The sequence below is a fragment of the Xiphophorus maculatus genome, chromosome 5 (genome assembly GCF_002775205.1).
Source record: "Xiphophorus maculatus strain JP 163 A chromosome 5, X_maculatus-5.0-male, whole genome shotgun sequence".
NCBI classification, from domain to species: Eukaryota; Metazoa; Chordata; class Actinopteri; order Cyprinodontiformes; family Poeciliidae; genus Xiphophorus; species Xiphophorus maculatus.
This window is the reverse complement of record NC_036447.1, coordinates 10,387,361-10,411,623: the sequence shown is the minus strand read 5'-3', so window position 1 is coordinate 10,411,623 and position 24,263 is coordinate 10,387,361. Positions and strand designations below refer to the sequence as shown.

The window sequence follows — 24,263 nt, the reverse complement described above, 5'->3', positions numbered from 1 at the left end:
ACAGCTCAAATGCTCGGGTTAATACTATCTTATGACGTAATGCACAGAATACAGCTAACTGGATCTTTTATAAAAAAATATATATTTCTTTATGTTTTTGTTGTTTATTTTGTTGTATCATATGAATGAGCAAACTACTTTTTCGCCCTAAAACTTCATGAAATGTGGAGTGTGTTGCAAAAAGTGTGGAAGTCGTTTTTATTCTGCACCTTTATGCTGCTGTGCCTCCTTCAGACTTTTATTTTGCACTGCAGGTCGGAAGTGTGGTATTGGCCAGCTTCCCGTGACGACATTTCCGGCTTGTTGCCTGTTGTAAATACAGCAAACAGCTGGACGCAGAACCGTCTCCTTGTCAAACACAGTTAACATCTGTGTCACCTGCTTGGAATAAGAGAACCCGTATCAATCCGCGTTTGCGGTGATTTGTCTGAACTCTTGTCTCCTGCCGCCTCCTTTTTGCGGCTAGCAGCTTCGAGCTAAGTTACCGTCCGGGTACTGCTCAGGTTGCTTTTTGAGGCTCAGGTTCTCTGCTGAGTTCTGCCCACAGAAAGAAGTGTCTTCTCTCTCATGGTGGTTTTAGGTCAATGGGGAACTGCTTGTTTTCACAAGGTGGGGATGACCTTTCGCTGCTGAACGATTCCGAGGGGGGCAGTCTGCCAGGAGAGCCCCCGCCGCCCTATCAGGTAAGCAACTTGGTTGTCTACTTTACGCCCAGCCCGAGGATTGACGTCACTTAATTGTTTTATGACTAAAATGCCATCTTAAAATCCATCCCATGAATAGGCAGTTGTTTGAAATCTCTTAAGGTATAAAAGATATAGTTTGTAGAAGTGTGATAAAGGCAGATCATTAATTTGTTCGATTGATTTCTAAAGCCCTAAAAGTATGGCTCAGACTAATGGGAGGTTTACACTTTGACATCAAGCATGTGATTCTGTTGGTTTAAAATGAATTGATTTGAGAATTCAGTTCTTTTGTCCGAACTGGACTCTATGTAAAAACAATTGGAACTGGATCTATTTGTAAAATACCTCAACATGACATTTGTTGTATTTTGGTGCTGTATGAAAAATAAACAACAACAAAAAACTGTAATTAAATTGTGGAAATAAAAGGAAGTTTGAAAAGGAGCTGATGTGCAATACTCTTCATTGTTTCCAGAGAATATAAAAAAAGAAAAATAATTTCTTGACAGGTAGGTAATAAGCAATAATCTTACTTGAATCTTCCCGTATGGTAACTTAAAGTTAATGCTCAGGAAATGTTCCCTAAATGTTATAGTTTCTCTAATTTCTTTGCTTCAGAGAGGACTCTCTTAAAGTTTTTGGGGGCTAGCTTAAATTAGGTTGCATGATTCTCGCAGCTATTGTAGATGTTATGTTTTTTTACATTTTCATGTCAAGAGAAATGAGAAAAAACTCCAATAAACTATTGGTAGAGTCTTGTTTAAGGATACCCCAAACATACCTCTAAACACAAATACCTCATTATGACAAATGCAAAAATGTGGAGAAAGTGAAGCATTTCTGAATGCACTGTACATTTCTGAATAGCCCAAATTCCCTCTCTCTCATTCTTCTGGCATTTAGCAGTTGGGTGTAATGTATCTTGAATCTTAAATGGTTCAAGACCGGGAAGGTTTTGTTTCATTTAATGTCAGATAGTGAGGAAAAAAAGTTGACCTTTTATGTAGTGCATGTATCTCAATATTTTTGAATAAAAGTCTCGTCTGCCAGTTAATTTCACAGTCAGATAAATAGACTTCAGTGTCTGGAATATCTCCCTGCAGCCATGTTTTAGTAAAACATAAAATACTACATTCCTGATGTTCCCACTGTGTCCCTGCCAGCTTTTCATTCTCATCTGTTTTTGTTTGCCTTGAATCTAACATTCCCCATGGCTACTTCATTTTGTTTCGGGGTTTGTTTGTTTTTTTTGTCCCACATTTTCAATCTCTCCTGCTTACCTTGCAGATTGTTGATTGATTGTTAGATTTGTTGTCTTAAGCCAGGTATTATTTGGTTTTTGATAAGAACAATCAGCTGGTTCAACATGTAAAGCAATTCTCCAGTGAGCATGAGTACTTACAGTGAAGATTTTACAAAAAGCAAGCTGTATGAGCAGAAATCCCATGGGCAGCAAAACATTTAAGCAGTGTAGAAGAAAAACTAGATTTGTGGTCGAATTTGTGTGAAACAAATGCTTTTGGAGATGACACGGGCTGTGTTTTGTGATCTGTTTGTAGCAGCACACCCCGCCTGTGCCAGTCTTCCATCCTACGCCAGGCGAGAGTCGTCTGGCCAACCAGTTGACCGAGGAGGAACAGATCCGCATCGCTCAGCGTATCGGACTCATCCAGCATCTTCCCACAGGTATCTTCAACCCTGGCTCTGACGCCTCGGAGAAGAAAGTAAAAGAGTAAGTCCTAAATATTGACCTCATCACAAAACTTTATTTTAAAAGACCTTTTATTTTCTGTACCTTGCGGAAGTTTTCATCTGCAATAATTTTTGTTGTTGATTTTTTTTTAACGTTTAGTTTGAGCATAACCACAGAATCCATTGTGTTGCCTTGCAGATTTATGTGATAGGCCAACAAAAGAAAGGATTTGAATAGGAGGAGAAGGGAAATTATATTTAATCAATTGAGACCAGCTGTGTGTAGTTAAACCTTAGTGTACATCCAGATGTTCAGGTTTGTTACAGAACATAAGTGAACAAACAACATCAAGGAACACAGGCGATATGTCAGGAGAAAGTTGTGGGGAAATTGTAAAGCACAATTAATTTCTGAAACAATATCCCAAGCTTTGAATGAGTCACAAAGCTCTGCTTAATCTATCTTCCATAAACGGAAAGACTATGGCAATATTGCACGTACTAAAACATGGCTCTCCACCTTAACGGGCAGGCCTGAAAGGAAGAGTGTTACATTGTAAAGAAGAATGGGTAAAAAGTTCAGTTTCTAGATGAATAAAGCTGGCATAGATAAAAATTTTACAACTGTTATTAAATCGAAAAGGCTTCATTCAGAAGGGCTAATTAAATGCATAATAGGTTTTCCAGATTTTTTTTATATATATAAAAATGTTGGAAAACTGAGTCATTTTTCTTCTTCTTCACTGCTATGCACTACTTTGTACTAGCCTATCACCTAAAATCCAAATAAAAATACTGTTACAGCCAAGATTGTCTTGTAAAGAAATAAAACGTGAAAAAGTTTTACAGGAATGAATTAATTCTTTTGCATGATGTTGTTTGCTGAAACGCTGCTTCTCTATTCCTCAGGTGTGTGATCTGCATGATGGATTTTGAATATGGTGATCCCATTCGGTTCTTGCCTTGCCTTCACATCTACCACCTGGACTGCATCGACCCCTGGCTGATGCGCTCCTTCACCTGCCCCTCCTGTATGGAGCCCGTGGACGCCGCCCTGCTGTCTACATATGAAACCAACTGAGTCCCGCTGGTAGCTGCTCCCGATCCTGTCCAGAAGGAACGACACCATTTTTACCCTCGCTATTAAACTGGTAGCAGGGTGTGGCCTTGCGCAGGTATTTCTAGGATCTCTGGGGATGAAGACACACATCAAGAACAGTTACACACATGTTTGTGTTTGAAGAAATGTTGGATTTTCACAGGAGGATAATGTGCCAAATCAAGTCAGATGAGCTAAAAAATTACAAAATGCAATGATTTTCGTTTTTAAATAATCAGCTGTTTACTTCCTCTTTGGCGTAATGTCCGTTATTTCAGACAGAGCGATTTATCTGAGTCATGTGAGAATCAGTGTTTGGTTAAGTTGACAATGAAAACACAAAGTGAAAAGATGATTTTCTTATAGAGAATCCATATTCTGGGATGTTGCAGAAATACGTTCACACAATTCACGTTAGTTTCCGCAACTAAATTAAAGTTGTCAGGACTTCGCTCTTTTTACATGTTATCAGTTCAGTCATTCACATGATTCAAGAATTGATTGTCTTTTATTTTGCAAGCATTAGTTGTTGAGTGCTTCCTCCTTATGAATTCTCCCTTTTGCTTTTGAATTGAATTAAAATCCAGTTCTTCCAGATTCTATACATGTTTACCATCAGAAACATTTACAGAATCACAACTTCCTGTTCAGGCCTCCTTATCGCCATATTGAGCTCCTAATCTTAAAGTCTGTAGGTTGTGGGTTCCATATAAAATGTGTTTTAATTTCTGTTTTAAGCATTTTAGGTAACGGTTGTTTGAGACGGGCACGTCTAGGAAGTGTGACTTATGACTTCCTGTCTTTCTTTTTTTTTTTTTTTTTGTTGTGTGGTTCTGGACTTCGTTTAGCAACTTACAAATTTCCAAAGTTTCTGAGTTTAGTAGCGCAAAATGTTTTCGCCTTTTGATGTCTGACACGTAATGTGAGACTGACTTTGTGTTGTGTTGGAAGAACTGGTGAAGCACTAGGAAGGGATGTAGACTGACTGAATGTAAAGCATGATTTGAACCGTTGAGAGATTTGAGTACGAGGACATTTCTGATTTACTGTGCGCTCGACGTGCCTTTTCTAAAGGTTGATGTAAGCCAAGTTCTGTGAAGTACAATCAGTTTTGACTTTTACTTTGTCGTTCTTTAGTTTTCCTCCAGGAGGAAACTCATACCAGCACTGTGTGTCACAGGTGTGTTTGAAGAAGCTGCTGGTGACAAACACCAAGAGTCTGTATCTGTTTTAATTTATAATGTATGCAAAAAGTGCAAAAAAGTGTGAGAACTGATAAGTCACAATAAAAGTATATTCTGAATCTTTTGAGGTGATGAGTTGTGTTCATTGGTTTTGAGTATTTTCAGCCATAATTGAAAATCCTCAAAAAAGAACAAAACACAAAATAATGCACAGAAGCTACTAGAGTACACATAGCACACTTGTGCACAAGGAATAGACACATGTGGAGCAGGGCCTAAAACAAAACCATAACTGAAGGCACATGAGAACAAATGGCAAAATATCAAGTCCTCACTAAATGAAAGTCTGTCTATACAAAAGAAAATAATCTAGCTGTTTTTTTCAAGGCTTGAAATTCAATCTTTAGCTGACATTATTTGATATGGCATGTCCTCAAAGATGACAGCTTATTCTACTAGCTGGACGTAAGTGAACGATTGAACACAAAGTCAGCAGAATCCAGATGATCAGGAAATATATATATATTTTTTTGCTTTAAAGTTCTTCCTGTAAATTCTCATCCTATCTTTTAGAGACACTGAGGAAGAAAACTTAGGCTGCTTGTAGCTCCAATCTCCTTCTCTCAGTCACTACCCAAAGCTTGTGACCATATAGGAACTTAGCTTGACCTGTAAATCAAAACCTTTGCCTTTTAGCTCAGTTCTCTCTTGTCCATGAAAGATTGACTAGATTGATAGTCAATCTTGATAGATTGACTCCATTTTTCCCTTCTGTGAAAGAAGTCCCAAGATAAATCTCCTCCACTTAGGGCACAAGACCAGAGTCTCGGATTTGATTAATTCATTGATATGAAAATAACTTTGAATCTATATCTGTAGGGAACCATGATAAACAGCATCATCTGCCTTGCAAAGAATCTTTTTTTGTAACCTCTTTTATCTCCACAGACTGTTTGTACTCAATCTGAAAAACACCAACAGAGCCAATAGGCCACATAAACAGGAGCTATCATCCAGCTGTGGGGGCTCAACATTCACACGGTCATATCCATGAAAAGATAATAATGAAAGAACTGTAGGATAAACAAGCATTTTTTTCTCTTTTTACAACAGATTTTATTAAAAAATGTGGCAGATATACAGTATTTTTTCAGTATTGCACATTTAATGCATTCAGTGCATCAGTGTGATAGGGAAAATAGTACAAATTGAGTCAGTACACAATGTAAACAAATACAGTATAAATCTAGTTTGTTAAAAGCTCAAAAATTTACTTGGAATTGTTATCAGTTATTTACAGAAGGATCTTCAGATCAGGAAAACATTTTTTTCAAACTGTCTCTATAATGCATAGAGTCCCACGACAGCAGCCAGAGCCACAAAGAGTCCCAGTATCATCCTCAGCATTGGTGAAATGGTTCCTGGGATCTGGAGTGTTTTACTGTGAACTGCTTTGGAGTTTGTTGAGCTTTGCTGTTGCACATTTCCCGGCACACTCAGCATCTTCTGTAAGCCATCAAACACCTGTAAACCAAGTGAGAGAACATCAGCTGCTTGTGAGTGAACAAGCAACAAGATTAACTCAGGCTAATCTTGTTTGCTCAGCTGCCTGGCAGGTGATTCCAGTGCCCATCCACCGCCCCCTCCTCACCTGGATGTTCAACTCGAAGGCCCTCACTGCCTCCTCCAGCATGCCGTTCCTCTCCTCCTCCGTCAGCTCCACGCTGTTCATCCGGCTGCGATAGAGCTGCTTGAACAGGTTGGGGCTGGAAACGCCAGGGAAGGCAAAGAAAGACAGACCATCGGCGCTTTTCAACCCCATGGACTTCTGGGCAATTCGGCCGAGCACCTGCCCTCCAGACAGGTCTCCCAGGTATCGCGTGTAAGCGTGAGCAACCAAGAACTCAGGGTTTTCTTTGCCAATCTAAAAAATACACAAGAATAAAGCGTGTTACCTCTCTTTCGCCAAATGTATCCTTTGTGATACAAGCATTTCTGTGACCTGCTTGTCTTTTCTCAAAAACCTATATATCGGATCTCGCAAAATACATTTCATGCATTCTGTGTAAAAATGAGAAATTCATGAAACATTAGTTTCTTTTCGTCTATGCCAAAACTTAACATATCAAGTTATATTGGGCCTTAAAATAAACAAAAGAAAGGGTGATGCTCTTCTCCTTCCCCTTTGTATGTGGAATGTAGAAAACCTACTTGTCTGAGTCTGTGGCTATATCTCTGAGTGGCAGCAGGGACGACAATCTTCTCCCTCCAGTCCGGTCCATAGAAGAACTCCAGGTCCTTCTCGATGGACTTGAGCCGGGCCAGTTCAGCGGGAAAGTAAATGGGTGCAACAGCGGGATGGTTGGAGTTCCTGTCCACCTCTTCCTCCAACGCCCGGTAGATCTCATACAGGGAGCACAGGAGGAGCTATGGAGGAGGCAGAGAAGTGCATTTGGTTAACCCGCTGGAATCCAACCAAAATTTTATTTATCTCAGCCGTCTTGCTGTAGAGTTTGTCATTACCTTATATTGTTGAAGTGTAACTTGCCCCCGCTGGAAGCTCAGCATCAGTTCTGTGTTTTCTGCTCTGACATGACTCTCCTTGGTCACCTCTTTGATTTGTTCTGACAAATCTCTGTGTGAGAGAAAACAACAACGTTGGTTTTCAGGATATTAAAGAAAATCAGTCATATCTGGACAATGGGGGAAAAGTCCAAAACAAAGTTTTAGAGGTATGAAGGAAATAACAGTGGCTCAATCTAACCTGGTTACGGTCTGCTCTGCTGATTTCTGAGTCCTCTTTTCTGTTTCCATTGTGCTCCTAAATATGCTAAACCTGTCAGAAAATATGTTTATGAAAAATGTATCATTTTGCACATAATATCCCAACACCGAGAAGATTTAGAAAATCTAAACATCAGCAAAGGTTCTGATATTTGAATTGTGATTTACTTACCAGCTGTGATTAAGTCCTTCAGATGGAGCTGCAGCTCTCTATCTTGCTCTCTTGCTCAGTTTGAGAGCTTTAGTTCTTCTCCTTCTTTTATACAAGCTGCTTGTCTCCACCTCCCTCCCCCTTCTGCCTCAATGAAAACAGGAACTCTGAGTCACAAACCGTCTGCTTAACATAAAATGACAACTTCAGCAGAAGCAGTGGGAGGGGTTAGAGACAAACCATGATACAGCTGTTTTCACAAGTAGGCTTGGAAAACTGCAAGGGGAGGGAGCATGGGACATAGCATGAGTGAGGATTTTTTGGCAATTCCCTGGAGAACAAAGCCTAGGGCGGGCCGAGTGCAAAACATGACAGGGCAAATTTAGTTCCCAAAGTTGAATCAGAGGAGGAGCCAGTGCTAAGCATGACACTGAATATTTCTGAGATCACCATGAGAGGAAAAGTTCAGACTCTAATGTTATACAAGCACAAATCACATGTTAATGCGTAGCTTTAATTTGAGTGGGAAGATGAGCAGCCACCACCGCAACAAGTTTTACTTGACAAAACTAGTCACAACCTCAGAATCGGCTTACAAAAATCCAACACGGTTAAGTGTAAATGTCATTTCTTTATCGAATCCCAATAAATTTCATTTCATGTAACACACAATTGAACACAACACAGATACATTAGAAAATAAATGAATAAACTACATAGTTTAGGCTGAATCTCTTGTAAAAATTAAAGGGTTATGATACAAGCTGTGAAGGAACTGAAAAATCCCTGATATTGTGTCTCACATCACCTCTTTTTAGGGAAAACTGATGATCTATGAATGACTTAAAAAGGCCAAAGTTGCATTGTGGAAGTTTACCATTCCAAAAAGAGAAACGCTGTCTTTACAAAAGACAGATAGAAAGATCTCAACCTTTGTGGCATATCTAATGTGCCCCTGCAGGCACTTCTTGAAGCAGCCACCCCAAAACCTCAGTTGCCTTCTTTAGGAACTTCCAGCAGACCTAATTGTCCTGGGTGGAATATAAAGATCCAGCAATTAAGCAAAAATATTTAAGTGTCAGTTTGTTAAAAGTTTGAAAAACAAACAGCAACACTGAAAATTACTCTTCATTAGCAGTGGAAGCCAATGGATTGAGGTGTAAGTGTATATGTGGGCACACTAGCTGCGTTTCCATTTACCATAAATTTAAGTTGTGTTTTAAGTTAAAATTTTTAATAGTGCTCTTACTGATATTAGCAGAATATAGATTAAGATCTGCACACATTTGTAATACAGTTAGTGCTATGCTAGCTGTTAATATAGTGACTGATCAACATCACAGTATAAGGAATCCAGCTGTATAAAAACATGGATTACTTCTTCCAAATTCATTGACAGGCAGATGACCTTTGACCTTAGCGAGGAGTCTGAGTCAGTAAAAGCCTGACTTTATGATAGACATCACCTGCTGAGCGAATAAATTGCACCATCAAAGGTTAGACTGCTGTTTAAACAGAATATGCTTATGCTAGAACAAAGTATTCTGAATCTCTGTGTCATTTGAATTGAGAAACTGACAGGTCATATGGAAATTGCTTTTTGAAAGACTGCAGATTTACGCTACTTCCTGGTCTTTAACGGTAGAAAATGCAGCCAGCAGAGAGAAACTTTTCCAAAAACCAGAGCTTCAGTATCAGTGTCACTTTATTATATTAATGATATAGTTTAATCATATTTCAAGAAATCCTATGGCTTTTTCAAATGAATGTCCTTTTTGATAAGTGCAAGGGAGATTTACAACAACCTTAGTTATGTAGGCATTCCGTCGTATACAGCGACACCCAGTGGTCATGTTTATTATAAATCATGAAACATCACTCCAGACTGAAACGTGACTCAGCATTTTAGAGGAGGCGGAGCACGGAGTAAACATGAAACAGCTGCTGTTGTTAGTGTCTGCGTGAAGACCTGAGGTTGACCCCTGGGTTCCAGTGTGAGCGAGCCAGATTTGTGAGGTCATTAAAGTCGTGAGCTTTAAGTTATAAAATCAATAAAGAGTATTTTTCCACTTCAGAGTTTGCACTAACTTGTACGTCTCATAACAACGTCAGATGGTCTGACAGGACCACTAGTCCGCCGCGTTTCTTTTATTTATTAATAAATGTTGCGACAATCTAATGCGTAAATGAAGCAGAACATTGTTTTCATTGTGAAAATAAAGCAAGTAATCGATTAAAAATGTTCTTAAATCGCTTGTTTGTATCGTAATTTGCTGGGTGACATGTTTGTTTGACTTGTTACCTGCAGCAGTACCACTCAGTCAGGTAAAATCAAATGAAAGTCATCAGGATAAAGTTAAATCATTTACCCACTGTGAGTGTCACACAGCATGTCAGCTTATTCTGGTTAAACATGCGGGTCTTTTAATAGAAAACATTTGGATAACCTTTGAACTCTGGCACAGATTCAGCTGGTACAACAATAAAAGAGACAGGAAAGGCTCTACTTGCTTGTGATTTTTGTCTTTAGTGCACTTGATTTAAATAGCTACAATCAAAATTTTCTGATCAGCTTGAAATGAAATGATTCTGATGATTGGAAACCATCAGAATCAGGTGTGTTGCAGCACACCTTTTTTTTCTGACATAGAGAATAGCATCCAAAGAACCAATGATAAAAAAACAACAATGGTCTAACCTGGCGGTGCCCAAATGCAGTTCTCATATCCTGCTACCTTTAGATGTGTCTCTTCTCCAACACACCTGATTCAAATGAACTGCTTCTTAGGCCTCTGCAGAGCTCAATGTCATGTTGCTCAGGGATTAGTACAGGGGTGGGCACTCCTGGTCCTCGAGGGCCGGTGTCCTGCAACTTTTAGATGCATCTCTACTTCAACACACCTGAGTCAAATAATGAGGTCGTTAACAGGACTCTGGAGAACTTGACTGCACTTAGGAGGAGATTCAGCTGTTGGATTCAGGTGTGTTGGACCAGGGAGACATCTAAGAGTTGCAGGACACCGGCCCTCGAGGACCAGGAGTGCCCACCCCTGGATTAGTAGCTCTGGGCTTGACTGCAAGGACTCTGTAAACCCAAAAGAGGAGCAGAAGGTGGATTTTTTCATGGATTTGAACGGCATGGAACAAGCAAACCTGAATGCTAAGGAATGTAACCCTCATAAGGTGATTTTATTACTTATTTATTTTATGACATTTCATAAAATGAACAGACAAAATAGGAATTGGTGTGTCAGTACGACCAAAATCTAAATAAATTAAAGGAATACCAGACAGAATCATGCTGAACCTTAGGTTTTCAAAATGCTCTAGAGTGCTGGCTACTTATGTTTTCCATTTATAACCTAAATGCCTTTTGATTATATCAACTCCACTGGAGGGAATGAGTGACACAGAAAAGGATGGATAAATAAACTTATGGAAAGTTTCATTAAGTGATCAGGTTTCTTACAGTCACCTGGCAAGTCGCTATGGTAGAAGTGATGACAAAAGCAGCGGGAAGAGTTTTTGTCCTAAAGAGCAAAGAGTTTTCTGGAAGTGTGAGGTCAGAGATGACTTATCAAAGTGATATTTTTAAGTTATTAATAACCAACAATATAATGTACAGTAATAAATTATAAACATGGCTTGACATTTCTCATGCTCTGTTGCTTCATCTACTAAATTCTTTATTTCTATTTTTGAATGCATGTCACTCAGTCCCGGCCTAAACATGACAACAACAAAATAAAATTTCAGAAACTTTTGGTCTCAGTGTGTCACCACTAGACTGGAAGTGGTCCCCTTTGAGCACCTTTTTAGAAACACTTGATTATACATTTTCTAATGTGTGTATTTGAGAAATCATCTTTTTTTCATGTCAACAGACTGAATGTTTTCCAGTGATCTTGTATATTTAATAGATTATTGTAAATACTATTGTATGATGGCAGCATTGTCTGTTAGAATGTTAAGTTTTTCTGAAAAACTGAGATTTATTAATCATCTTTAACATTATCTTTAAAAAAAAATGTTTACATATCTTTTTCAGGAACTAATTGGTGCCCCAACTGAGAGAACCCAACATGCTGGTAAGGACTCACTGTTGTGTTTCAACAGTGTTTAAATGTTTGGGATTAGATCTTTAATGAGATAATAAGAATATTAAATATGATTACATAAGTCTTTCATATCCTGTGTTTTCAAAATGTGTTGTGAAATGTGAGTTTTTGTGGGTTGTGAAATTGCTACAATTCCAGATAACATTGGAACAGAGTCTGAACCTCACTGGATGGAGTCCTCTTGTGCTTTCCCTATGCAATTAGCCTACATGCCTGAAGATAAATGGATGATGGAGGATCCGGAGGTGAGAACACACACTGTAAGAAAATTTGATCAAATGATTTCAAATTAGAACAGAATCTAATGTTTGATTTCAGTTAGAGACCAGGAAAACTTTGAAAATGGACTGATCCATGAAACTGCCTGCTGATAATATTGTCACTTTACAAAAAAAAATAAACCTTTTCAAATGAAATCCTTAAACGGTGATTTTTTATTTATTTATTTATTTATTAGAATTTTCAAGACAACTTGCTGCATTCAAGCTGCACAGCAGAGGGTGCTGTTGCTCAGGTATTCATGTATTTATTTGCAGCAACAAATACTTCGTCATTTCACCTCCCGCAGATGCATATCCAACTATGTTTCTGACAGAAACATTCAAATCCCTCTGTGGGATTGTTGTGTCTTGACAACCACCAGGAAATGGCAGACAGAGATGTCAGCATGTCGTTCCCTCCAGTTATGAACAGCGCTGACCTGCAGGCCCCTTCGCCAGTCAGAGCCACTGCTGGTCCTGAGTTATGCAGCTTCGTAGCTGATGCATGCGCTCCCTTTGGTTCTTCAAGCAACTGTCCCTGTTGCTCTGACCACTGTCCAGTCAGCGCTGCAGCACACCTACACCTCCTGGGAGAGTCCATGTCTCTCATTGGCAGCCATCTTGAAGAGACTAATGTAGGTAGATCAAAATATGTTTTTGTAAAGAAATACAGTGCTTTGTAGACGTTTACCCCTAAGGTTTGTCACATGTTATGTTAAAACCACAAACTGATGTATTTGGAAACTAAAACAGGAATTTCAAACTGTTGAGAAAAAAAAATGTTGCGTGCACATGTTCAGGGTCTGAGTCAGCGAGTCTTTTTTTTAGGTGAAATATATGGTTTATTAGAATTTAGTAACAAAGACCAGAATTGCGTTGTGTGTTTTTTAAACATCTGGAACGTTTCACCAGTATAAGTGTATTTGTTTTAAAAGTGGTGTGCAATTAATGTAAGTAATTTTAATAAACTATATTTTTTTTAGACACCAGTTGATTAAAAAAAGCACAATACAGAATTAATCCAATCTTTCTAAACAGACTTTGAAGAGCCTGAGTTTGGCAGACAGTAAAACATGTCTCCACAATTTCAGGGCTGAACAAGTACAAAAAAATGAAGTGGAATAGCTAGTGCATTGCTCCAACATATTCATGCCCTGCAGGAGTCATATCAGACTTTGTGTGTCTCTGCAGAAACGTGTGTGCATGTCTGGCAGCCTCTCTCTGTTCTTGGACTCTTTGCTGTGTGCTCTGGCTCCTCTAATGTGCCTCACAACACAGATACCTGAGCTGACTAGCTGCACAGAGCACACACTGGTGAGCAGGGCAGCATGCTCAAACCAAATGCTTTGCACTGTGTATGTTCATGTAAAGGAAAATGTTATTATAAATTGAGGGGAAATTTCCTGTTTCTAACTCGCTTTTCTCTTTTAGGTCTCCACTCTGGAAAATGTTGCTTATATGATGCCTGGGCTTTAGATGAAGGTGGAAGACTCAATCCATTCTTCACCAAGATGATCCATGGATAGATGTGTATTTTTTTTATTTATTTTGAAATGTATTAATGCAGTTATTTAAGTTTAGTATCGACACTTATTGCATTGTTTTTGTTGTGTGACTAAATGATTTGTCTGGGCATGAAGTGGTGTAGGTGTTTTCCATTTGAGAAGTCACAAGGAGATCCTGTTTCACTGGGAAAAGGATGTGCTGAGTTCACATCCTGGTTCAGGTTTAAAAATTAACCCACCCTATTCTTATGATTAAAATTAATTTATTGAATCGTTGTGGATAATGTGTAAATAAAATAAAATAAAATGTTATTCAAACAATATGCAAATTATCTGACACATAATTGGCATCTTTAAAATTGGACCAGGTGTGAGTAAACATTTTCAGAATTTCCAACAAGACTCTTTTAAACTAGGACATACAGCCAGCCATATTTGTTAGCACACCAGTAAAGATGGGTATGAATTCTTAAATTATTCTTGAGGCATAACCTTACACTCAAAATATTGAACATTTATTTCTTCATTGGAAGAAATGGATAACTCTTTTTGAGCTACTCAAGTGTAGACTAAATTTTTGATTTTTTCTTTTTTTAATTCTGTGATTACACTACTGCAGGATGACACTTTTTTTAAAGACTTTTTGAACATTAACAGTGGCTAGATTTTGGAGCTTACTAAATTTCTTCTTGTTGGACTAACTTTATTTTTTTCATTTAAAATTAACTTTTAAGTTCATTTTGGTCTGCATGTCATTCAACATGATTCATTGAACAACTGTAAAGTCTTTGTCGCACCAAAAATACTAGAGGCTACTGAAAGCAGTATGTTTGTAAACTTGTACCTGAAGCATTTTAGATGAATTATGTAAAACAAAAATGCAAAGTACTTTTCCATTACTTCCTTTCTGATGAAAACAAACAGAAGGTTATGTTTGAACCACTGTGTCCATGTGCTGTAAACCTGTCTGGTTTCTGACGTGCCCTCACACCAACCCATGCATGGAAACAGAATATTTTCTCACAGCTTACAGTTTATTCTCCATGGTAACAATAAAACCCTGAAGGAGATGTTCTCTGACAGACACCAGCAGTTCTGCTTCTTCGTGGGTGCGGCAGATAAAACTTAGTGATTCACATGTGTAGCAGGTTATAGCATCTCTCCACCCCAAGCTGGAATGCTCTCCGCCCTGCAGACACAGAAACCTGTTGTGCACAAAAATACACAAATAATTGTGTTTGTGCATGTGTGGTCACAGCTGGGAGTGGTGAGATGGTAAACTCGCCGGCAGAGAGCACCTCACCTGAGCTGGCAGCTTTTAGTAGACTGCTGGGACGCGACAAGCGCTGAAGCGAACTGTACGGGAATCTTCATTTAGGAACGACTGAAGAAAGTGAAACCTTTGTGTGAATGCAGTTTCGTAGACATCAAATACATGAGTAAGATCATTGTTTTTTTCTTTTTCTTTTACATGCATGTGTTCTAAGGAAATAAAAGTTTTTAATGCACTGTTGAAGCCTTAGCAGCTAAAGACTGCTAAGGCTTATGCACCATTTATGTGGTGCATAAGTTTCTGGGCCATATAAATTTTTTGTTTCTGAGAATTTATTGTGGCCAGAGAAAATGTGGGTTCTGTCAGCATTTCTTAGAAAAGAAATGATAATAGTTGTTACATAAGGGTCAAGGTTTACTTGTATGCTTTTTTTTTTTTAATTTAACCTTTATTTAAGAGGCATACCGGCGTACAATTAACAAAACTGTAATTAAAAGATACAGATAATTAAAACATAGTGAAATTCACATAAGTATACTCAAAATAAAAACTAAATGAACTACTAGTTTGTTCATGACTCGTAACACCAGTGCACAGTGTAATAATGTCACCATCAGTGTTTTGTAGTCTGTGTGTACTTTAACATTTGTAGATGTTTAATATCTGCATACTAGGCTAAATGTAATGTCAAAGTCAGAGCAGAATGTAGCTGGACTGGACTGGCCAGGTGTGGCTTATCGAGTACCTTGACATCAAACAGGTTGTGGCTTCAGCCTATTGGAGCAACGGCTTTCACTATCTTGTCACTTAGGTCACTTGTGGATTTGCAGATAAAGGAACAACTAAACATTTGGGGGTGACGGTGGCTCAGGAGAGAGGCGTTCTTCCTGTAGTTGGTGGGCTGCCGTTTCAAAACCCCTTCTTTCATCTCAGTTGTTGCATCCAATTGAGCAAGACATTTTACCCGCCTTTCCCACTGGTGGTGGTGGTCAAGGTGTAGTGATATTTACTCAGGTAGTATGGGATTGATCATTGTGCATTTTAGATTTGTCCTGAAATGTCACCAGAAAGCTAAACATCCCTCAGTTTAACTCAACATTAATTTAATCTCCTATCACCATATTTTGACTAAGCTAATTGTTTTTCATGTATGATCCTAATGTGGGGTCTAACACTTCACTACTTAATCTTACAATGAGCCAAACACCATCCCTCTAAATGTGAGAAATATGGAAATGTCTTTAGAACAGATTTTAAATGAACAGTTCCAATCCACACACAGTTCCACAAATTGGTAGTGCTTGAAACAAATTGAGGGAAATATTCAAGCAGTAAGAAATGTTTTGTTGTGAATGTGGGTTCTATAAAATCATTGAATTGTAAATAAACGTTGCTCATTTGACCTACCACTCTATATCCTTTACATTAGACATGAGTGAATACTTGAGAGAAGGCTTCAATGGGTCCTCGGCCTCAGACCTACGGCTTCTTCTCTTGGGGAACATCGGGTGCGGGAAGACTTCGTCAGGGGACACCATCCTCGGCCAGCTCTCTCCCAGCAATTCCGACTCCTCCAGGATCTGCGCACAGCGGCAGGGCGTCACTGAGGGCAGGAGCGTGACCATTGTGGAGGCGCCAAGATGGTACTGGGTCGGATCCAACATAGATGACGACATCAAAAAGGAAACCGAGCGGGCCATGACCTTGGTAGCACCGGGTCCACACGCTGTTCTGCTGCTGGTGCCCGTTTGCCAGTTCACTGAGGTCTGCCGCTGTTTCAAAATTAATTTTTATTTGTTAATTCAAAATGTTGATGACCAGTTAAGATCACCTGTAACAATTGCCTTACACCAATTAGGGCAATGCACAGTCGAAGACTATGCAGTTGGTAAACATTCCCTTTTTTATCTGCAGATAGAGGGTAGAGTTCCAGCAGAGCTGGAAAAGTTGTTTGGGACTGAAGTGCTGGATCACACTCTGGTGTTACTGACATGTGGAGACTATTTGATGGGGAAATCGGCGGAGGTAAAAGAAAATTAAATCTAAGCATGTAAAAAAAATTTAAAAGGTGATCAATACTCCCACTAGCACTTCCTTGTTTCTTCTTTGTTTTCTGTGCTAACTTACTTCCTCCTTCTACCCCTCATGCATTCATTAAATATTTCCACACCTTTAAGTGGTTTCATTTTACACCAATTAAGAAGAAATGCAAAGCATTGCAGGTCACAATTCATTCAGGCCTAATTCATCCACAGGAATACCTGCAGAGAGAAGACCCAGGCCTGAGGCAGGTCATCGATCGCTGCGGAGGAAGGTACCACGTCTTCAACAACCGCCAGCGACAAGACAAACAGCAGGTTCAGGAACTGCTGGAGAAGGTGAGCAGATGAATCAGAAAATAATTGGCTAATAGTTATCAGTGCAGAGACTGCTCAAGCATTCTGTCGTTGTGTCACTGTCACGCAGTCAGCTGCCTGGAATGTGTGCTGTTTCGTTTTGCATTGTTCAATACTGAAACTAGGATTCAAATGCAATCAGGTCTGGTTAGGTGATCTACAGGTATTCCTGTAGATGACTCCAGTTAATGAATATATTTGTTTTCCGGTTAAATGTTGTCATGGAGCTAAGGAACAGAACATTTGCTTCTTTGTAAGGACTTGCGTGATGCAGCATTGGAGTTGTCTCCCAATCTAAGCTTGGATCTGTGAAGGATGATATCACATGAGAGTTCAGTGTGTTCCAGTTGCAAGTAGACAAACCAGTAAGATTTGAGATTTTTGTTGTGCTGCTTTGAGCAAACAAAGCAATGTGCTTTTTTTGTGTTTGTGTGTTCAAACACCAAGATAACATCACAAATACAGATTAAACAACATTTTGTGTACAAAAAAAAAAGTATTTTGTCTACTTGTGAAGATTGGAAGTCCGGTGTTATTTAGAAATTTTAACGGAACACTGAATATGTAGATAACGTTAAAACATTTTTAAAAATGTGGTTAAAGGGGTATTCATACTGAGGCTATGGTCACAGCTGGCCTTGGTTCGATTCCCAACCTTCAGACCTTTGCTGTCGCTGCATGTCTTCCCCCAAAGGCAATAGTGCCAAAAAAGTTGTCAAAATGCATGAGAATAACTTCAACAGTAAGCAGCTGCCATTCTATTCATCAACAGATCGATGACATGGTCCAAAGAAACGGGGTATTTTACATGAAAACAGCCCAAGAGAGGGAGCTGGAGAAACGGGTACTGGAGCGAAAGCGAGAGCTGATGGAAAGTTTCAAAGCTCAGAAGGAGGAGAAGAAAAAGCCTGTGGTGGTGAAGAGCGACCCAGACACGGGCGTCTCCGGCAGAGGAGAGGAAGCTATCAGCACTGTGGAGAGGAAAAGAGAATACAAAGACGAAGTAGAAGGACGAGTAGATGAGACTCAAGTTTCTAGTGGGCTTTGTTCATCTCCAGCACCTGAGCAGCCCTCACACTCAGAGCCACAAGAAGACACGCAGTTTACCAGGACACCCAGTTTCAGACTGAATGCAGGTAGGTGCTATAAAAGATTTTTACCCAATGTGACACCTTGTTTCAGCATAGTAGGCTAAAATGTTTTATTTTTACACAGATAAGTATCAAACTTGTCTGTTTTTCATTCTGTTTTGTGCAGTAAATTTACCCAGAGAAATCCTTCCATTGGCTTTGGTAAAATATGTGGTGAAATAATTCCAGCTCTTCCTGTTTCTCCCCTGTAGATGGAGCCAAACTCTCACAGATCTCAGAGGCCAAATCAAAGCCTAAATTGATCTCCACTTGTAAGTTTGACAACTGTTGCTTAAAGTGGTGGAAAAGTATTCACACCCATTGAACCTATTTAAAGTGTGTCATGTTTCATAGCAGAATCTTAAATGTGTTTTATCAGAACATTTATGTCCCTGAACTGAAGGAAATTACTTTTATATTATTTTATATTTTTGCAAATGAATATGGGAATTTCCCATATTCTGACAAAACAAATCAGACTCAGAATCAATCGTTTGTTTTGTCCTGTTTTGTAGTTGTAATGAGACAAAATACATAAAAACATTCCTATGTTATAGCAGTGTTTTCGTACTGTATATCTATTTAATAGTGGGTGGTGTGGTGGCCTATTTTACACTGTACTTTAAACAATTTTGAATTTTATTGGAGCAATAAATTACAGCAGTCAATCAGTGATGATCTTTTATGTATGTTGTAGATTTCAAGAAATGTTTTAATAGCAATATATTTCCAAGGATACACAATAAGCAGATGCCCAATGATTTTAAATTTTTTGTTGGATAATATTAAAATGTACCACTGATGTCTTACTTTACGAGTTGTTTTCACAAACATTTTTATAGTTCTATTACATCTGAATCACAGTAAATGAAATTGTTTTTACCATAATTGTTAATGTCCTTCGTTTCTCTGTAACTGGATTTTCAGTCCATCACAGAATCAACAGCTTTGAAGAGAATTCCCCTGAGACCGTCTCGCCTCCTCATTCGCCTGTTTTCTCCTTCTCCTCACACTCCACACAAACCTTCGCCGCCTCTCCTTCACCCATATCCCAGTCCTCGACACCTCCTTCGTCTCCGTCTCTGCCCTCATCCACCCCTGAGGTTCGTCTGGTCTTGCTCGGTCTATCCGGGTCAGGGAAGAGCGCAGCTGGCAACACCATCCTGGGACAGGCAATGTTTGAGTCCAATTCAGAGAGCTTCACAGCAGCCACTCAGAAGTGCGAGAAGAAGAAGGCAATGGTTGATGGAAAAAGGGTTAGTGATTGCAACCAGGAGGGTCAAGTTTGCGTGTGCATTTTCTGGATGTGATTCCATAAAAATATCCCTCCAACTTCCAAACTGATTCAGTTTTTCTCACCTGCAGGTGTCGGTGGTGGACACACCTGATTGGTTCAACTCGGAACAGACTCCAGATGAAGTAAGAGCTCAGATCTCCTCATGCATTGCTCTGTCCAGCCCCGGTCCTCACGCCTTCCTTTTGTGCGTCCCACTGGACCAGCCAGCAAAGACCGAGCTGCAGGCCCTCTCGGCACTTGCGAAGGTTTTTGGCCCAGAGGCAGTGCAGAAGCACACTGTGGTCCTCTTCACATATGCAGATCGACTGAGGGAAAGCGGCAAAGCAGGAGGCAAGAGCGTGGAGGAATACATCGCCAGCCAGAGGGGGGATTTGGTAAAGCTGGTGGAAAAGTGCACAGACAGGTTTCACGTGATGGAGAAAGGACAAGGTTGGAGGCAGAAAAAGAATGTGGCAGAGCTGTTAGAGAAGGTGGAGCAGACGGTGAAGGAAGCTGGAGGACAGTGTTATTCTAGTCCTGCTTTTCAAGAGGTGGAGGACCGAGTGAGGCAGAGACAGCTGGAGATAGTGAGGGAAAGAAAGGGCATAAAGCAAGAGACAGCACTACAAGCTGGGCAGCTCAGCACCATGAGGCAGCCTCTGGCCCAAATAAATGAGGAGATAACAGAGGATGAGATTGGGAACACAAGGGATGAGGCAGAGATGAGTGTAAGCAACACAAGCATAGACAGCCTTCCGACTTTTACTCCTTCGACCATGTCACCCACACTCCTCCGTTCTATAATGGAGAAAATGGAGTCCAGTGGGAAGATGTTACCCAAACTGTTGGCAAACAGCTCAGCGTGGGTAGGACAGGGAGCGAAACAGGTGAAGGATAGTCCAGTGTGGGGAAATGTTGGCAGTGGTGCCCAAAACTTCCAAAAGATAGTGGTGGACAGTTCTGTGTGGGAAAAGATGGGAGCTACTGCGGGTCAAATATCCAAAGCTGTGCGTAAAAGGGTTCCCCAGAAGTTTGTGGATGGTTCTGAGTGGGTGGGATCTGGGGCAAAAGCTGTGACTGCAAGTCCAATGTGGGAAAAAATGGGCTCAGGGGCCAAACTGGTCGCCAGTGGCTCAAAGCATGTCGGAGCTGGGCTCGGAACCGGAGCAAAGAAACTGGCTAAGAGCCCCATGTGGGGGAAGATGGGTTCTGGTGCCAAAACTGGAGTTAAACTGGTGGCACAGAGTCCCGTATGGGGGAAGATGGGTTCTGAAGTCAAATCAAGGGCCAAAATGGTGAAAGAGAGCTCAGTCTGGGGAGAAATGGGAAATGCTGCCAAACAGGTGCCGAAGATGGTCATCATTGGTGCAATCCTGGGTCTGGTTTTTGGTGTGATTTTGGCAGGCGTGATTGGTGGGGTTGTCGGGACAGCTGCTGGATCTGGAGTTAGTGAGGTGGTCCGGCGCAAGTTCAGCAAGAAAAACACATCAGATGGAACAAGAAACAGTCAGATAACAGTGGACAACAGCATCGATGGCACAAAACTCAAGAAAACAGAATAAAGGACTGGACTACTCATGCTAAATTTATGACAATGGAAAATTATCCATTGGGATCATCATTTTATGAAAAATTGCTTCATCGATTTTTCTGGCATCTATGCTTTTTCTCTTATTATATTTCTGTACAGCTTTGTCCCAATATTTGTACATAGTGAAATCTGTGCATTTTGGTAATTAAAGTAGATTGATATTCAGATTTTTGTGTACATAAAAAAATATCACACATTCATTTAAAATTAAGTTTACCTAAAATGACTTGTTGAAAATAAGTATCTAATTTTGATCTTGACAGAAATAGAAAACTTTTTTCTTTATTTTTGTGAGCAAAATAAAAATCTTATAATTATTTACAAAATTTGTACCTTTTCTTCAGAGGCCAAATATACAGGAAAAGTACGGTAATTTCTACTGTCATACTTAAAAAAGAAAAAGACATTCTTGGTGCATTGATGCTATGGTTCTCAATCTGTGGTGCAAGCACCACTGGTGGTTCCTACAGCACTAATAAAAATAATAACAATGTATTATTGCAACTATGACCATGTGATAAACCTCTGGGAGCCATTTATGACTTGAAAGTCATGGCATTTGGATTTTCCATTTATTTTTCATATTTGTAACTTGAATATAGAAATGCAATGCACCGTCCTTTAACCAAACATTCAGTAGTCCCGGTACACTGACCCTTACCCTAAACCTAACCATTACCAGTACACGGATAACCCTAAATCTAACCTAAACTCAATTCACATGAGTCCTAAACCTACCCGCTAACCTAAAAACAGCACTTCTTCTCATAGGACCTGAGTTTTGGGTCCCATAAGGAGAAATCACGTGTCACAAAATAGTTTTTGCTGGAAACATGGGCCTTATCCCCACGCAAGCCCACGCACACACACATGCACACATTAAAAACAAAAATAGGGGATTTTAGCATTTGAGGTGTTTTAGAATGGCAGCTCTAATCTTCAGTGTCTGAACAGAATGCATGCTTTGCAAACATGACAGGGCCTTTGCATAGTGTCAGGAAATGTATTCTTTTCACCAGTTTAGTATGTCATTAAACGTGTGAAACATGTGTCAATGATGGTCAGTTTTATCACAAAAATGTTCGAAGCTTTCCGCTGTGTCATTCTAATACCCCGAAGCGGCTATTTTGTTTACGCAATATCCGAAAAGTGGCGTCCTCTTTTGCATGCCGCAGTCCTGCCTGTGCTACCAAAAAATAACTGGCAGGTTAGTCGGTGCTTGGCAGATGAAATGAGGCAAGAGGTGCAGAATTTGTCTGGCATGGAGGAGAGGGGGTGGGGGCAAAAAACATTATCTCCGAGTCCCAGGCTGGCATGTGTGACCCTGCTTGATCACTGTTTCAGGAGGAGAGAGGGTTAACACACTACCTGTCAAAAGGGACAGCTTAAAGGCAAAAAAAAGTTTAAAGTTCTTAAACTTTAAACTTTTTTTAAAGTTTAAAGGCAGTTATAAAAAAGTTTGAAAAAGTTTAAAGGCAGTTATAATATCCTACAAGGAGCAGATAACTCTCTTGGTATCTTTTGTTTACTATAAATCCAGTTCAGTTGGACCTAAAGCTTTGGTCTTTTGCTGAAAGAGGAAGAGACCAAAGTGGATTTTTACTGTCCTAGAAAGATGTCAAGTCTCAAAAACACCAAATAGATTCTGATCAATTCTGTCTTGTGAACTTTTGAACTATTGTCATGTTTGCTATAAGTGGTTATTGAGAAAGAGGCCAGAAGCAATTTGGAAAAAGTTGAGGCAGGAGAGGAGGTGTGAAATGTGAAGTCTGATAATGACACATCATAACGAGTCTCCATTTCTCATGTAAATAATTGAAAGCTTCTATGTAGAAAAACAAACACAAACAAAAAACACCTAATGCAAACAGCTTAAAGGTTCATAAAACAGTGTTTGCATAAACCATTGTGAAATTTGAGGAATAAAATTGCTTTCTTGGTCTCTCAAATTATCCATTAACTTTGTCTTCTGGGACCAGGTATTCTGGATTTATATTAAATGAAGACATCAAGTGAATTTGCTACTGCAGGTATAATGTTAACTGCTTGTAACCTTTAAACTGAACCTTGCTTTAAAAAACCTTGAACTTATCCCTTAAAGTTTCAAGCTAAGAAGATAACATAAGTGAAATAAATTCAACAAATGCAAGTTGTTGAACTTGCAAAGATCCTGTTGGCATCTTTTATAGTTATTAAATAAAGCCAGTGTACGTGAGTTCAACTCGTTACGGCACATAAATCTAATCTTAAAATTGCTTTGTTTTGCATGTTGAGAAGCCTTTAAACTCATACAAATTGTGTGAGTGGGTCTGAGATTGCAGCCCCCTTCTGTAGCATCTGAAAAAAGCAGGGTGGAGACGGAGCAACTTGGCACAGAAGAGCGGACAGATGCAGCCGTAGCAGTGTTGTGAAAGCTGCCCTTCCTGTTGTGTGATCCTGAAACTGGCTGCACAGGGTTTCCCAGAGCATCCTGGTGGGTTTTTTTTTTATGTGGGCCTACCTTTCTCTCATTCAGTGATCACTACCCCTCATGCCCAAAAACCTCTCATCGAACACACACTCGCACGCAACCACCACCCCCTCCTTCAGGAAGCTTGTTGGCCATCAATGAGACAGCACTAACTGTAGCCGTTTCCTGGCCACTTGATAGAGCCACAGCTGAACCTCGGCCCGCAGCTTTTCGCTTTCCTCCTCCATGCTGAACCCCATCTTTAACCACATCCCACATCCATCCTGACCTTTTCCAACCTCAACCGCACAGCCAAAACTGCCGCTCTCATAAATCTATGAGCCTGCTGTGCGAAAGCACCCGTGGAGCAGGAAGCTTTATGCGTGTTTTCTGAAAATTGCAGTTAAATCTTGATGGTGTTCATATGTTACAATAAACTTAGAAACACAAGGACACATTGCCTGTGTTAAAAAAAAAAAATCTATATGTCATTTAATCAAACAGTTGTTGCTTTTAGCAGTCAAATCTCACCGAGATTTCGGTTTACGGAACTTTTTTTTATTTGGAGGCCGAATGTTCCTTGAACTGAGCACAGCAAAAACATTTGGATGTGTTGAGAAATAGTGCTGACTGTGAGTCGTCTTCGGAGAGCAATAAGAGGATGTCAAA

General features: G+C 39.8%; 3 protein-coding genes across 3 annotated transcripts; 2 read left to right on the top strand and 1 right to left on the bottom strand.

Annotated features, from left to right (window-relative positions):
* Nucleotides 1-279: 279 nt before the first annotated feature.
* On the top strand, nucleotides 280-4,786 carry LOC102223365 (RING finger protein 11-like). Its single transcript, XM_014476150.2, has 3 exons — nucleotides 280-683; nucleotides 2,246-2,418; nucleotides 3,288-4,786. The coding sequence occupies exons 1-3, from the start codon at nucleotides 585-587 to the stop codon at nucleotides 3,457-3,459; spliced, it is 444 nt and encodes a 147-aa protein (XP_014331636.1). The 5' UTR covers nucleotides 280-584; the 3' UTR covers nucleotides 3,460-4,786.
* Nucleotides 4,787-5,770: 984 nt separating this feature from the next.
* Nucleotides 5,771-7,726, bottom strand: LOC102223107 (heme oxygenase-like). Its single transcript, XM_014476140.2, has 6 exons — nucleotides 7,618-7,726; nucleotides 7,426-7,497; nucleotides 7,185-7,296; nucleotides 6,873-7,088; nucleotides 6,313-6,585; nucleotides 5,771-6,185 (listed from the first exon to the last, which is right to left on the bottom strand). Exons 2-6 carry the CDS (start codon nucleotides 7,473-7,475, stop codon nucleotides 6,003-6,005), a joined length of 834 nt encoding a protein of 277 aa, XP_014331626.1. The 5' UTR covers nucleotides 7,476-7,497; nucleotides 7,618-7,726; the 3' UTR covers nucleotides 5,771-6,002.
* Nucleotides 7,727-10,687: 2,961 nt separating this feature from the next.
* Nucleotides 10,688-22,145, top strand: LOC102237849. Its single transcript, XM_005797578.2, has 14 exons — nucleotides 10,688-10,779; nucleotides 11,645-11,684; nucleotides 11,853-11,959; nucleotides 12,172-12,228; nucleotides 12,358-12,609; nucleotides 13,166-13,288; nucleotides 13,406-14,918; nucleotides 16,182-16,516; nucleotides 16,667-16,777; nucleotides 17,008-17,130; nucleotides 17,921-18,284; nucleotides 18,491-18,550; nucleotides 19,206-19,534; nucleotides 19,644-22,145. Exons 7-14 carry the CDS (start codon nucleotides 14,915-14,917, stop codon nucleotides 21,114-21,116), a joined length of 2,799 nt encoding a protein of 932 aa, XP_005797635.2. The 5' UTR covers nucleotides 10,688-10,779; nucleotides 11,645-11,684; nucleotides 11,853-11,959; nucleotides 12,172-12,228; nucleotides 12,358-12,609; nucleotides 13,166-13,288; nucleotides 13,406-14,914; the 3' UTR covers nucleotides 21,117-22,145.
* Nucleotides 22,146-24,263: the final 2,118 nt, after the last annotated feature.